The sequence below is a fragment of the Perissodus microlepis genome, chromosome 6 (assembly GCF_051167445.1).
Source record: "Perissodus microlepis isolate ML-2025 ecotype Zambia chromosome 6, ASM5116744v1, whole genome shotgun sequence".
NCBI lineage: Eukaryota > Metazoa > Chordata > Actinopteri > Cichliformes > Cichlidae > Perissodus > Perissodus microlepis.
Window position 1 is genome coordinate 16,625,352 of NC_140466.1, and position 15,898 is coordinate 16,641,249.

General features: G+C 40.8%; 1 protein-coding gene across 1 annotated transcript in view; it reads right to left on the reverse strand.

Annotated features, from left to right (window-relative positions):
- Window positions 1-481: 481 nt before the first annotated feature.
- Window positions 482-15,898, reverse strand: part of LOC146385420 (uncharacterized) — a 30,147-nt gene continuing 14,730 nt past the window's right edge. Inside the window, exons 5-9 of the mRNA XM_084931099.1 lie at window positions 11,517-11,642; window positions 11,080-11,202; window positions 3,199-3,573; window positions 1,573-1,695; window positions 482-1,433 (exon numbers count right to left, since the gene is read on the reverse strand). Coding sequence (XP_084787225.1) covers window positions 1,291-1,433; window positions 1,573-1,695; window positions 3,199-3,573; window positions 11,080-11,202; window positions 11,517-11,642 — 890 coding nt within the window. The 3' untranslated portion in view covers window positions 482-1,290. The remainder of the gene's footprint in view (window positions 1,434-1,572; window positions 1,696-3,198; window positions 3,574-11,079; window positions 11,203-11,516; window positions 11,643-15,898) is intronic.

Genomic DNA, 15,898 nt, shown 5'->3' on the forward strand with positions numbered 1-15,898 from the left:
GTTAATCCTCTCTTACATTCACAGTACTCAAATGGTCTCCACAGCTACCAGATCATCCAATGAGGCACCAGTGGGATGTGGTGACATGGTAGATTTGCAGGATGGATGGGCAGCTGACAAATCTGCATCAACGGTGTGACACTGTCACGGTTTAGGTTAGAAACCCCAAACAGTGATATCAGCATGGAGCAAGATCTCAGAGGAATGCTTCCAGCATCTTGTTGACTTTATGCCATAAAGAATTGAAGCATTTCTGGAAGCAAAAGGGGTCCAAGCATGACATTAATGCCCATGATGAGTGTATGTAAACTACGCTACATGTGTGGTAGAAGAGGTAACTAGCTATGTGTCCATAAATTATAATGATTTTGCAAGCGGTACATCCGTGCATTGAAATTATAATCTGAAAATACTCTATGCAGTATATCCAACACCACACAGCCACAGAGAGGAGCCAGTGTCCAAAATCCAAAGCAGAAAAAGTGCCGAAATAATGAAACTGTTCTGAAGTCCCAAAGTCACCACACATCAGCAGAAGAACAAGTTACATTACTCATGTATTACAACCTTGTGATTCCTGAATTCTACAAGTTGTAAGTGCTCATACTGGAAGTGTAACAGGTAAGCAGCAGCAGCAAGGTTTTTATTCTGTAAAGTAGTGGAGAGTGACTCGGCCTCAGCTCCATCGAACCTCAGACAAATAAGAGCTTCTGAGAAGTCTGGAAACACCCTGCGTACACAGCTGGCTGGCTTTCCAACCTAAACAGTCAGAAACATGTGATGTACACACACCTCAGAAATCACAGCAGGTCCAGAGACTGTTGTCACAAAACATCATCAAAGTGAGGCAGAGGTGAAACATCAGCTCTGTTCATATCCAGAGGATATACGGAAGGTCAGGCAGCAGCTTAAGACTGTGTTAAAACACAGCTCAGTTGGCCTTCAGTGTTTACTTCCTTAAAAGTGTGAAACAATATTGAGTAAAGCACAGACTTCAGGTTATGTAAGGAATTATTTACAGTTTGTCCAAAAATTAGAAAATACAGGTAACTGATTTAAAGGAAGCTAATGTTTTAATAGTGAAACTTATGATGGCAATATTTGACCTTAAGACCCATGTTTGACATTTCAAACATTTCCTGTAACTCAGTGAGTGTTACATGGTTATGTTTATTCCAAGATTTGGTCATGTGTCCTCCTGTTGGCATCCATAAGTGGATACGACAAAACAGACAATTGGTGGCAGTATAGTAAAATGCAGTATTAATATTGGTCATCAATACCAATGCATTAACTTTTTAAATCTAACTTTTTTATACAGGTCTTGGTGGCAGGTTCAATCTCATAGCCCTCTTCACAATCACACTTGTAGCTGCCTGGCAGGTTGATGCAAATCTGAATGCAAGTGTCCGGCTCAGTGCATTCATCGATGTCTGCAAACAAACAAATAGAAGAAAGAACTTGGCATCTTTGGATTCTTAAAAAAAGTAGTTTCTAATAAACTTTCTTAAATCACATGTTTATGACCCATGGCCTGCTTGTTAGGGTGCAGAAATGTGTCTGTTCTCTCACCTTCACAGGTTTTGTTGTCTGCTTTTAACCTGTATCCAGCAGGGCATGAGCAGTTGTATCCAATCTTTAGATCGTTGCAGTGGTGAGAGCATCCGCCATTTCCGGTCAAACACTCGTTGTTGCCTGTAGAGACAAAGAGGCAGAAATATTTTAAATAATATTCATGAACAAAAGATGATTAGCCGACTGAAAACTCACATGCAGAAGCTTTACTAATGCGTTTCTGAACATAACAATCAATGACCAGTAATATTCAGATAGGTGACACATAAAAAACACTTATTTAATCTAACACCGCATCTTTAGTAAGTCTGCTCTTTAGCAGTGAATATGGCCCCCACTTCTTGTATGGTGCCTGACAACATCGGGACATGCTATTAATGAGATGACTGATGTCATCGGGTATCTCCTCACAGATCTGGACCAGGGCATCACTCAGCTCCTGGACAGCCAGAGGTGCAGTATGGCTGTGTTGGACGAACTGAATCATAATATCTCCAGAGCTGTTCTATAAGATTTAGGTCAGGTGAACATGGGGGCCAGTCAGTGGTATCAATTCCTTCATCATCCAGGATCTGTCTGTTTACTATCACCGCATGAGGCCAGGCATGCACCAGGACCCCACAGCAGTGGTGTCCATGGTCTGACCCACTGTCAACCCTTACTTTGACAAAAAGACCAAGGATTCCATTGTGATGCCTCAAGAGAGGCAGGGTGCCATTGCCAAGTTTGTGGTCTGTGCATCCCTTCATGGATATGCCCACCCAGACCATCAGTGACCAACCACCAAACTTCTGAGCCATCATACAGGCAGGTTAATGTTCTCATTGGCTCAACACCCTTTTAAATCTGCCACATACTCTCAGGGTGAGGTTGGTATCATCTGTGAGAAGCACAGGACACAAATGGTGGACCTGACAATTCTAGTATTCCAATGACAATCAGACTCCATGCTGGGATTGAACACAGGGTCCACTAGAGAAGTGGTCCCCAACCCCTGGGCCACAGACCGGTACTTTTTATGATTATTTTTCTATCGTTTTTATCGTTAACTCAGTTTACCTGGGTCTTTTCCCGTGTGTTATGAATAAATCTGCTTTTTTGGGGGGGTACCGGTACTGGTTTTATTTTGTACTATTTATCAGCGACACCTGAAAGGCCAGTCTGTGAAAATAACATCGGACATGAACCAACCCGTGGTGCAAAAACCGCTGCACTAGAGGATGCTGTGTCCTTGGCCATCCTCGTGTAGTCTGTTTCTGATTGTTTAGTCAGAGACATTCGCACCACCTGACCCTAACCAAATCCAAAGCTAGTGAAAAAACAGTCAGAACAGATGAGGAGTGAAAAATGTCAGTGGGCTTCACTTGTGAAACCATTCCTTTTTTGGAGGAGTTCAGTGTTGTCCCTCTAGTGCACCTGTTTTTAATTTCTTTCACACCAAAGCGGAAACTGATAAAACAGCCCCTCTGCTACTTAACTGACCAGATCAATTTCCCAGAAGTTTAAATGACTTGATGCTGATCTCTGATTAAAAAGAAGAAATGATCTGTTTTTGTGTCAAAATGCAGGTAACAAGGTGCCCAAAGACACAGTGGGAATTGTATAAAAAGTAAAAAAGCTCACTGCAGTTAGTCTCATCTGAACGATCCTGGCAGTCAAACTTTCCATCACACTTCCAGTTGTCTTTGATACAACCCCCATTCACACACTGGAACTCATGAGTTTGGCAGCGTGTTTTCTTCTCTGGTTCCCTTCCCTCACAGTTCTGGGGCCACTCGTCAGACCCATCGAGACAGTCAATGTCTCCATCGCAGCGCCATATCGCAGGCACACACATTGAGTTGTTGCACTGGAAGGAGCGAGAGTTACAGGTGGTGTTGGAACAGGAAACCTCATCTGAGCCATCTGAGCAGGTTTCGTTGCTGTCGCAAACAAAGCTCTTGGATATGCACTGGCCATTGGCACAACGAAACTCATGATTGTCACAATATTTGGCCGCTGTGGTGAAACAAAAGGGGAGGATAGGAGTTAGAAATCGATCAATTATGATATCAATACCTTGAGTCATTGCAATGGAAGGAGTGAGGGTTACACTGTAAAAAAAAAAAAAAAGTAATTTACTGTATATTTTACAGTTTTGTACTGTTTTTCTAGAATATCATTAAATTTATATAAATAGACTGTGATTTTACATGTCAAAAGAAAAATAACATAACATCACTGTAAATGTAATAAAACACAATATTCTTGTTTTTAAATATATTTTTCTGTACATATGCATATTTAGATTGTTAAAATACATTCACAAATGTATCATACTTTCACAAATATTTGTCCGTTATTTGAAAGATTGAACTGTTAAATTCAAATGAAAACTATGGAAAAATATAGAAAATGATCTAAAAATTAACGAGAACAATTAATAATTAAATAAATATATTTAAATAAATAAAGAGTATTTGCTGAAAATGTCATCTAGCACTGTTTCAATAATTCAGAGGTAAAAAGTGAAAATATAATTAATAGGAATAAAAACGAAAAAAAAACATATAAAAACTTGCAAGGCCACACTGTGCTAATTATATAAAAAATTAAAAATAAATGTCGAGGTAGGAATTGCAATTAATATAAAGCTCAAAGTATTCACAACATTCCTGAACCTGAACAGAAATAGGCCTCTGCACCTGGGGTGAGAGGGCGCGGTCATGAAAACAATGTGACATGCTATTGGATGTTGGGACAAATAACGACATGAGGAATTTGAACTAACAACCGCAAGGTCGCGCATATGACTGTGGAAAGCGCGGTGGAAGAGAGAGGTTGGTGAAAGATCATCCATGCAGTGCTGCAAGGCAAGTATATCAAACTCAGCTTAGTAGAATTAACTTGGCATTGCTCGACCACTATGGCTCGTAGTTTACTGAGACGGTAAAAGGCATGGAATCCCTAGCTATGAAGGCAAAGCACGTCATCTGTCAGTATAAGGTAGGGCTGCTCAATTAATCGAATTTTAATCACGATTACGATCTGGGCTTTCAACAATCATTAAAAATGACTGAGCCGATTATTAGCCCCTCCCTCGTGCTTTAATCTCGCGCTGCTCCGTGTGGCAAATCGAGCGCACCTCTCTGCATTTCGAACACGTGTCACAACAATTAAGAGCAGCGGTCCCCACGGACCGGTTTATGCCCGACAATATTTTCATGGACCGGCCTTTAAGGTGTCGCGGATAAATACAACAAAATAAAACTAGTACCGGTACCGAAAAAAAGAAAATGTATTCATAACACAAGTGAAAAGACCAAGGAAAACCGAGTAAACGATAAAAACGATAACAAAATAACGCTGAAAACCGATAAAAACCCTGAAAACTATACATTTCACACCTGAGCCTCAACTCTCGGGACTCACGGACCGGTACCGGTCCGAGGCCCGGGGGTTGGGGACCGCTGATTAAGAGGACCCGAGGGAAGCTCGGAAAGCTAAGCAGAAGTTATTTGGAGAGGAGAGTGACTGCCGTTGGTTGAAAAGAGAGGTAAAAAAAACTTCAGTGGTGTGGAAACATTATGGGTTCGCGGAGTCAGACGTGGATCAAGTAGACATAGTGTGTAAACTTTGCTACAATGTCGTAGCTGCACCACAGAGCAACACTGCAAAGTTCACTAAACATAGATGTTTACATTTTTCATTTATTTTTTATATTGCAAACATTTGCACTGTTATCAGTATTTGCACACTATTTTATATTATTTTTTGGCAATCTTTAAAGTCATTATTCAATACATTGTTATTGTTAAATAAATATCGTCAAATAATCGAGATCTCAATTTCAGTGAAAATAATCGTGATTATCATTTTTGCCATAATCGAGCAGCCCTAGTATAAGGTGTAGTTAGACCAGCCGCTAGCTTGCAGGCTAGCAGAGTTGTTGTTTGCTAATTTGGTAGCTGCCAGCTTTCTGAGACCGTGTAAACACAGCAGTTGCAACGCGGATAGTTTCTACACCGCTAGGGGGCCCGCAACGACAGCGGCCACTGATGCATTTGACTTAATGTGAAATTAAGTATGCAACTTAAGAAGACGCACGAGCGTCTAATAACTTAAGACGCTCGTGCGCACCAAGATGTGCTGCGTGATGAAGTTAGGGAAATAGAAGTAGCCCACTGTGCTAGCTTTGCCCTGTAAAATGTAATGGACATGTAAAGGCTAAGCCAGTGGTTCCCAAACTTTTTTTGCTGACCCCCCCTTTGTTTTCAAGAAAAACGTTGGCGCCCCCCCGCGTGCACACGCACACATCCTCCAACCACACACACCCATATTTTGCTTCATTGCGGTTTATGTCACACCTCAAACATTTAGTAAAAAATTAAGCAAATACAACTAATCTGCAATAAATTACAGGTAGTAAGAAAATAAACTACTAACTAATTTACGCTACATCCGCACCTACACGGGTATTTTTGAAAACGCAGCTGTTTAGTCCACATGTAAACGGCGTTTCGAATCACCGAAAACTGAGATTTTTTTTAAAACTCCTTTTTTGCGTTTACGTGTGGACGAGGAATACAGAGTTCGTCACGCAATGTCAAAGGTATGTGCCTCTTTTCACGTCACGCTGCACGTTATTGTTTACATGAGATGAATTGCAGAATGGCAGATAGAGACAAAATACTGTTAATATGACTATCTGCAGGTTTTACACGCTTACATATAAACACGCAGTTAATGTCCCTCCATTTACAAGGCAGAGGTGTCACGATGTGATTATTTTACGTGTAGTTGTTTTTTTTCCTGTGTAATAATATTCAACATTGCTATCAATACATTTTTCAAAAAATGCCTCTCTGTGCAAAATAGGTTTAAAAACATAAACAGCTGTGGGATACTGTTTGTCCGTGATTTGAACCGGGGGAACAAATCGTGGCAGGATCAGCCTGATATTATTTGTATCCTGCTGTAACTTTACTGTGTAAAGTATAGTATAGTATGTATATCTCCAAAATGTCAGGAGTAGTTAGTCATTACAAGAAGTGTTTGTGAACTAAATCACGAATGTGGGATACTGTTTGTCCGTGATTTAAACAGCCCAGCGCTGCTCCCAACGAAGGGAAAAGCAATTCTGCAGGGAAGACCTACCTTGGCCCTTGTGCAGGTGAAGCCAAAGGGAAGATTTGCTTCACCATATTTTCTAGTCTTTGGCTTAGAATGAAGTTGGTTTGGAAACATATTCAGCTATGCTTCATCTCCTGCTTTGCGTTTCTGTAGGCGCCCCGTGCTAGCAGTGTCCAAGAGTTTTTTTTTCCCCCTTTTCATCCCGCGCCCCCCCTGCCATGGCTCTGCGCCACCCCTAGGGGGCGGGCCCCACACTTTGGGAAGGTCTGGGCTAAGCCAAGTATTTTCTTTTATTTTGTGGAGAGGAAGTAGGCTAAAGCAGCTGAGGTGAATTATTTGACTACATATAAACGTACATTGCAGACATGTATTTGGATTTTGGCAGGTTTCATGATTTATACGTTTTTTTTTCTTCCTCTGCAGATTTGTGGCATGAGTTCTCAAATTTATTCAGTAAGGTGTAAAGGTGAGCATTGTGCTGCATTTCAAGATGTCAAAAGATTACACCTGTCGCAGTTGTGGTGCTTTAAGTAAATTTTTGGGCACCCATTGTCAAAATTTTAATTCATGTGAACAGTTAAGCAAGTGGAAGATGAAATATTCTCCAAATGGCATAAAGTTACAGATGACATTTAATTTTAAATAAAAACATTTTCATATTTTTTTATGTTTTTGTAATCAGAAAAGGAAAGGGCCCACAGCAAAAGTTTCAACACCTTGCAGTTGACTGGGGGGCCCAAACTGCATGCCAGTGTATGTAATTGATATACATCAGTGGTAACATTGCAGTTAGTTGTTTGAGTCATGTGTGGACTTGTTTTTTTTTGTCCCCTTGTCTCTTGTTCATGTACACAACAGGAAACTCTACTTTTGCATCCTAGCACTTCATGTTATCTGTGGACCATGCCATTGTGAATGGCCATATCACTATCTTGTGAATGGCCATATCACTATCTTCAGCGACGCACTTATCCTGATGTTTGGCTCTTACTACTGCATGAACATTTCTTATCCAGTAGCCCAAGCAGCAACCTTGGAATTCTTGCAACGGTAAATTCTATGCATTGAAATATAAGAATGATGAGACAGTGAAATCTATAGTATGCAATCCAAATCAAATAATCAGATCTCCTTTAATTTGCAGCTAAAACGCATAAGACTGAGCAATGCTTGAGTGTTGAGATGAATTATAGATTGATAAATCAACAAATAACTAATATTTGCGTTTCAGATGGCCGTCTCTGAAATATCCTTGATTCATGCACATGGCAAGTTATAGAAAGAGACATTTGAGTAGTAGATGTTCATAGATGTTTCACTACCCTGAAACAGTATTTGAAAGACTCACAGGTTAACCAAACATCTTTGCATCACCTCTCTGTTTCACAATGACCTGTATGTCCAAACACGCACTCAAAAGCAAGCTCAATCTACACTTAGATTCATTGCAAACGTGAAAAACATACAGTCCAGTCCTCAGTTTCTTAATGAAGTTGTTTTTCATTCGACAGGTGCCTTAAGATAAACCCAAAGTGGAGCGGAACACGTCTAAGAAAAACCTTGCAGTCAATGCAAAGGTTCTGACGTTGATCACCAAAATTGCAGAATACGAGTGGAGAGCATAAAAAGTTCTTATTTTTATCCTGAGGATAACCTTATCTGTTGTTCAGTAGCACTGGTCTCCTGTTCATGGTCAATGTCAACAGCTCGGGTGACCCGCTTGATACGGGAAAAGTGAAATATTGGCTGCAAATCCTATTCACATTTAGCTAGCATTACTGCTAGCCAGTTAGTATGTTACTGTCTGCTGACAGGCTTCTCTGTCACTCTGTCCTGCGATAGGTGTAGCTTTGTCTTAAATATTATCTTCATCTCAGTTCATTGTAATAGACTGACTTAACTTGTCAGTTAAGTATAATCAGCATACCAATGAGGCTAATTACATTGCAAATTTCTCCAAGGGAACGCAAATGGCCAGCAGCAGCCCTAAATGTGAGACTTTCAGAAAGCTAGAGCTACTTCTAAACCTGCAGGTTATGTGCCTCAAATATTCCCCTTTTCGTTGTTCCAGATGTGGGGAGGCAGATGAACGTTCGAGGTGGCATCGTCCCCTTCTTTTGTGCTCAAATGTGTGTTTGAATTGGATTTTTTTTTCTATGTGCCTTTGTTCATGCATAAGTGTTAGTGTTCTTGGATTGTTCCAGGAAGGGTTATCTTTTAGTCAATAAAATCCATGTTAATGATTGAAACCATGTTTCATGTCTTATAAGTAAAATAAACATGTAAAAACTACTCATACACAACATATGATCAAGAATTAACATAATCTTGATGTAATTATAATCAGGGGTTTTGTTTAATAAGTGTTCTTTGGATGTTTTGTTACAGATAAAACCAACAATCTTACAGGGAGCACACTTAATTCAAATTGGAAGTCCAGTACATATTCACGAAATCTATGTTAGATTACACTTAGGAACTATATTTGATATTATCTAGAATCAACAGTAAATTGTAATTTTAAATCCAATATCTATTTTTTGACACGTTTTGAAAGAGAAATCAAATAATTTTTTGTTGTATACTGTAGTATTACATCAAATATAATTGGACAAATAAGTTTTTTACATCAAATAACAGTTGGTGTCAATATCATTAACTGTATATTTCTGTAAATTTAAGCATTATTATTCATATTGCCACATTCATTGACCTTGTTTATAGGTAATTTCATTGTTTGAGCACATTAAAATGTTCCTAATTTGATGTTTAAAAGCATTTGTAAAAGACAAAATCCCATATAAAAATAGGGAAACAAACTGTATTTTCATTACTAAAAATAACCGTATTTTCAAGTGACAGTTATTTTCTGTTATTTTACGGTATTATTTTGGCGCCCCAGCTGCCGGAATATTGCTGATTTTTTAGGATGTTTTTTTTTTTTTTTACCTATATATATAGGTAATTTCATTGTTTGATCACATTAAAATGTTCCTAATTTAATGTTTACGAGCTTTTGAAAAAGGCAAAATCCTATGTAAACTTAGGGCAACAAACTGTATTTTCATTACTGAAAATAACCGTATTTTTATGAGAAAGTTATTTTCTGTTATTTTACGGTATTATTTTGGCGCCCCAGCTGCCGGAATAATACTTTTTTTTTTAACTGTGTATAGTTGGGTTTGGGACAGGAAGCCTCATCTGAGCCATCTGAGCAATCGTTGTCACTGTCACAAACAAAGATTTTAGGTATGCACCGGACACTATCGCGACGAAACTCATGATCTCCACACAATAACAACACTTATATATTTATATGTATTAACTAGACTTCAGGATTATAAATACACTATTAGTGTTAGCTTCTTCTTTTTTTAAAGATTACTTGTCTTTAAGTCTGTTCTTCAAATCCCTTTTGAGATATTAATATTATACAATGAACAAAATTCATTCTTGCCAAAAACACTTTCAGTTAGTCGCGTTTAACCCACATCAGATTTGTGGGTTGTGCTGCTGAATAAGGTTGGAGGTGTAATTTTCCCTCCCCGCCACTAGGAGGCGAGTATGCCTTGAGATGACTTTCTGTCAGTCAACATTTCCTGTTGTGAAAGCCATTACTCACGAGGCAACCGCCAAATTAGCTGAAAGATCCCGGATCTGAAATCTGTGAGATACGGCCGTGGGAAGCTGCGTCAGCCGGGCGAGCTATCTCACCACGAGCTCTGATTGGTTTTGACCAGGACTGGATCATTCGTGATCTGAACCCTGTGGGTTCAGTGGCGAGCCAATCCCAAGAGAGCGACTGTAGATGGACCAGAGTACGGTGTGGCCAGCCGTGGGATCCATCTTCAGCGAACCTCAGGACTATAACTACATTCCTTAACACAGATAAGACTAACACTTTAAAAATCTACCCGGGTAGTGTTAGAACCAGTGGACAGAAACACACACACACAAGGAACTCTAATTTCTCTTTCCAAAGAGAAGCGGACTGAGCAACAGGAGCGGAAGCTCTTTAATTGAAACTCTTTGGAGAATTTCCTTAAAGAGGATGTTTGGTTTTGATTTTATTTTTGAGCCCTTTAATGTGCGTTTGTGCACTTTAGGAAGCCGGCTTTAGACAGGCAGGGTTTGTAAACTTTACAACTTTCAATACAGTTTCTATTCAAATCACATCTTATCTATCATTGTGTGGTTCCTTCTCTGCTGATCCTTTCAAGGCTCCATAGTCTTACCTAGAACTTTCTGATACTAGTCCAAAGTTGTCGAGACAATAATTTAATGCGTATCTCATATTATTTAATTGTAATACCTGTTACACGTGTCTTGTTTGTGGATGCTTTAGCATGAACTTTGAGGTGTAGAAAAACTCGGCTCTGGTAGAAAACTTACTGCAGTTTTTCTCATCAGCGCCGTTAGTACAGTCGGCTTTGCCGTCACATTGCCAGTGTTTTGGTATGCACTGGCTCATGGGATCGCCACAGTTGAACTGCGAATCCCGACAGATTTTGACTCCTGAGGAGAGAAACATGAAGCGTGACTCATTTCACGTGACCGCAGAGAGACACACAGCTTTTTGCTATTGTGGCGTAAAGCTAAACAGTCATTTAGTTGTAGAAGCTGCAGTGACTTTGTTAATGTGTTTCTGATTCACTGTGGTGACAGTTTGATCCAAAACTAAATATTTTTCATTTGAATTGTAAGTTAGTGAACTTGCTGTGTTTTTACTGTTTTCTAAATATTAAAGAATTATCAAGAAATTGGTCAGTCAAGCATAAAAAAACTCAAGAATCCCAAGTGTAAAGTGTAGCTGATATGTGATAACATACCACAGCTAGCGGGCAGCTCATCAGTTCCATCACCACAATCATCATCTCCATCACAAATCCACCTGCGGGTGATGCACCTCCCATTTCTGCACTTAAACTGATTGGCGTTGCATCTGTAAGTTGCATCTGTGAAAGACAAAAATCACAAGTGGAGTTCAGTGTGACGTGAGGACAAACTGCCACCATTCAGTATCACCAGATCCTCTTATCAGCACTCATCAATAAGCTCAGACCTTATTGGCCATGTTAAAACCTGTGATCATTCCCCCTAAAAAATGTTATTACTGTGCAGTTAATGAATGACTGAAAAATACACACGGGGGGGGGAATTACAACTGAAGGCCACTGAAGTTCAGACAAACAACGGTGTAAAAAAACAACAACAAAACAAACCCAAACATGCTAACAAAGGAAATTTGTTAATGTGCTACTCAAAAATAGAGTCAAAGACAGTGACGTACGGATAAGTGATGCTGTAAAAAAGGTGCACTTTAGGAAGCCGGCTTTAGACAGGCAGGGTTTGTAAACTTTACAACTTTCAATACAGTTTCTATTCAAATCACATCTTATCTATCATTGTGTGGTTCCTTCTCTGCTGATCCTTTCAAGGCTCCATAGTCTTACCTAGAACTTTCTGATACTAGTCCAAAGTTGTCGAGACAATAATTTAATGCGTATCTCATATTATTTAATTGTAATACCTGTTACAAAAGTGGCGAGCCAGCCAGGAGCCTAGTTAAGTGTCAGCAGTGAAACATATCTCAAGTTTGGGGAATTGTTTGAAAAACAGTTGTTTAAATGTTTTAGCGTCATTGCCAAAGATGGAGTTCATAGCTAACTCAGGTATCAAAGTCCCTAATGCAGTGATTGTGAGTGGGTTGCTTGAATCGCCAGAAGATGAGGAGATTATAGACTTTCTGAGGAATTATTGTTCTTTTAGGCTTGTTTCAGTAACTGATGCTGAATAAGAGTTTGACAAAAACCTGATTATTGAGTATCAAGATGGTGCCGCCGTTGATGCCTTATCTCCTCTTTTGCCTTACACGCATGAACTCAAAGAGAACCCAAGTGTCAGGTATCTCGTTCAAGCTTTGGCTAGCATTTACACTACAAAGGTTGGCTGCAATGTTACCAAAACCTACCTCAATGAGATAAAGAAATTGGCAAAGTTAAGTGAGAAAGAATACGAAGAAGCGCTGAGAGACATGATGTCAGAGATCAGTGATGCAATTGGAACAGACAGCATTGATGAGGCATCTGTAGCCAAACCGTTCAACACATCTCTTGAAACAGTTGAAACCTCAGATCACCGGATGTTCAGTGTTTTGGTAGATCTCGGGTTTATAATAGCAGCACCATTAACGAGACTGGGACAGCTCTGTCTTAACGTGGCGACTTTTTTTATTGCCAAGCTGCAACAACAAATACACACGGCACAACCACCAGAGGGTGCTGCATGAACCATTGAATTAGTCCTTACCATAACATCCCCCCTTCTGAGTACATTATAAACTATAATGTTTTCTGTATTAATCCACTTTTATGTCAATACTGAAATCACTGCAACTTAACTTGTAGCTGGATACTCCAAGGCTGTTACATTAACTCAAATCTGTAACAAACATTTATTGCCTTTATTTATAACTATTATTTTATTTAACTGTGTGAACTTATTCAAACTATGAAGGTGGGGTAGACAACCCAGTCCTTCAACTGAGTGAGGGGATTATTCTGCCCCGGGCTGGTCACTCAGGTGCTCGAGAGTACCTTCTACCTAAATCAAAGTCCTTAAGGTACCTCGGTGGGTTTCTGTCTCTTGTAGGATATCTTCTTTCAGTAGTCTGGTTACTTGGTGGTATAAGACACTGCTGAACCTGGTTTGAAACAGGGCTGCTGCTGTTCTCTGGCAGGACAGGGATTTGTTGTTCAGTTGGTTCAGTCTTGGTCCCTTTTAGTGTGATGAGATGGCTCCTGTTTCGACGTAGAAGCCCCCTCGGGGTCTCAACAAGGTAAGACCGTGGCGTATCTGCTCTGCCTGATATAGTCCCATTTGTTTTCATGTCTGTGATCCAAACTTGATCTCCTGGGTGTAGTCCAGTGAGGTCTTGTGCTCTGTGTCTGTTGTTGAACCATTTCCACTGTTTTTCTTTCTCCTTCCCTTCTCTCTCTCTCAGTTTAGTGAGGTTTGTCCAGCCTGGGTTGAGGCAGGATGGAAGTATGGGAACTGTGGTACGAAGTTTCCTCCCCATCAGAAGCTCTGCAGGGCTATGTCCATTGGCAAGTGGTGTGGCGCGATATGCCATGAGAGCGAGATACGGGTCTCCTTCTTTCTGTAGAAGGCTCTTTACTGTTCTCACTGCTCTTTCAGCTTCAGAATCTCGGGCTGGAAGTGGTGTGGGCAAAGCCCCACTCTGAAGCAAACTTTTGGAAGTGTTCTGAGGAGAATTGTGGGCCATTATCTGACCTTAACTCTGTTGGAATGCCGTGGCGTGCGAATATGGACTTTAAGTGGTCAATCACTGCTGCTGATGTGGTAGAGGACAGCTTAGCTATTTCTATGTATCGTGAGAAATAGTCCACTGCAACCAAATACTGGCTGTTACTCCACTCAAAAAGATCAGCACCAACTAACTCCCACGGCCGTGTAGGAAACTCAGTTGGCATAAGTGTTTCTCTGGGTTGCTGTCTCACCATTGCACATGTCTCACATTCTGCTACCAGCTGTTGTAGTTGAGAGCTCAGTCCTGGCCACCATACCGACTGCTTGGCTCGTTCCCTGGACTTTACAATGCCCTGGTGACCTGTGTGCAGTCGTGTCAAAACATCTTTTTGTAATATCTTTGGAATAACTATACGCATACCTTTTAGAAGAAGTTCATTTTCAACAGTCAGGTCCCCTGCATGCTGGTGGTATGGGAAACATGGACCTGGTATTTTGAGTTTGTCCGGCCAGCCATTCTTGCAGTAGAGTTTGATTTGTTTTAGTGTTTCGTCTTTGTCTTGCTGCTCTCTTATTTGTTGTAGTCTCTCCTCTGTTGCAGGAAGACCTGAAATCACCTGATGTGCATACAGGTCCATTTCGTCTCTTAATGTCTCGTCACAAACAGTTCTTTCTGGTGCTCTGGACAGCACGTCTGCAGTTGCGATGTGTTTGCCCGGGACATGTGAGATGGTGAAAGAGTACCTCATTAATCTCATTCTCAGTCTTTGTACTCGTGGTGGCAGTTCGTCTAAGTTCTTGGAGCCCAAAAGTGGTACTAAAGGCTTGTGATCTGTCTCAACATGGAATTCAATGCCTATAAGAAAATCAGAGAATCGCTCGCATGCCCAGGTTATGGCTAACGCTTCCTTCTCTATTTGAGCATACCTTTGTTCTGTGGGGGTTAATGCTCTTGAAGCGAAGGCCACTGGCTTGGTTGTGTCATCCTCTTGTTTCTGAAGTAGCACCGCTCCTAGTCCATAGGAGGATGCATCAGCTGATACTGTTGTTTGTGCTTTGGGGTTGTAGAGTGCTAAGTTTGGTGGTTTACTCAGTTCTGACTTAATGTTGTTAAACGCTGTTTGTTGAGCCTCACTCCAACACCACATGTTTTTGGTACTGAGTAGTTCTCTCAACGGCTGTGTTTTCTCTGCTAAGTGGGGAAGGTACTTGCCTAGATGATTAACCATTCCTAGGAATCGTCTCACTCCACCCACATTGGTGGGTGCCTCCATGTTGCTGACCGCTTTCACTTTTTCTGGGTCCGCTTTGACGCCTGTAGTGTGAATGATCTGTCCGAGGAACTTGATTGAGGTCTTTGCAAACTCACATTTCTCACTTTTCAAAGTCACCCCTGCTTTTGTGAGCCGTTCAAGGACTGCGACCAGTCTCTTGTCGTGCTGAGTCTGTGTGTCAGCATAAACCAGAATGTCATCCATTTGGCAGACAACTCCGTCCAGCCCCTCCAAAAGCTGAGACATTCGTTTTTGAAAATGCTCAGGGGCTGAGGATATGCCGAAATAGAGTCTATTGAAACAGTACCTTCCGAATGGTGTGATGAAGGTTGTGAGAAGAGCTGACTGCTTGGACAAAGGTATTTGCCAAAATCCTGAGTTAGCATCGAGTTTTGAGAACAACTTTGCGCCCTCTAGCTGTCCTAGTGTGTGCTCAACTGATGGCAACATGTGTCTTTCTCTTTTCACAGAATTGTTCAGTTTGGTCAAGTCCACGCACACACGCACTTCATCTCTGTTTGGTTTAGGTACTGGAACCATTCCTGCACACCAGTCAGTAGGCTGCTCTACTCTGGAGATTACCCCTAACTCTTCCATACGAGCAAGCTCTCTTTTGACTTTGGGCAACAGGGGAAGCGGGACCCTTCTTGGGGTTGACAGGGCAAATG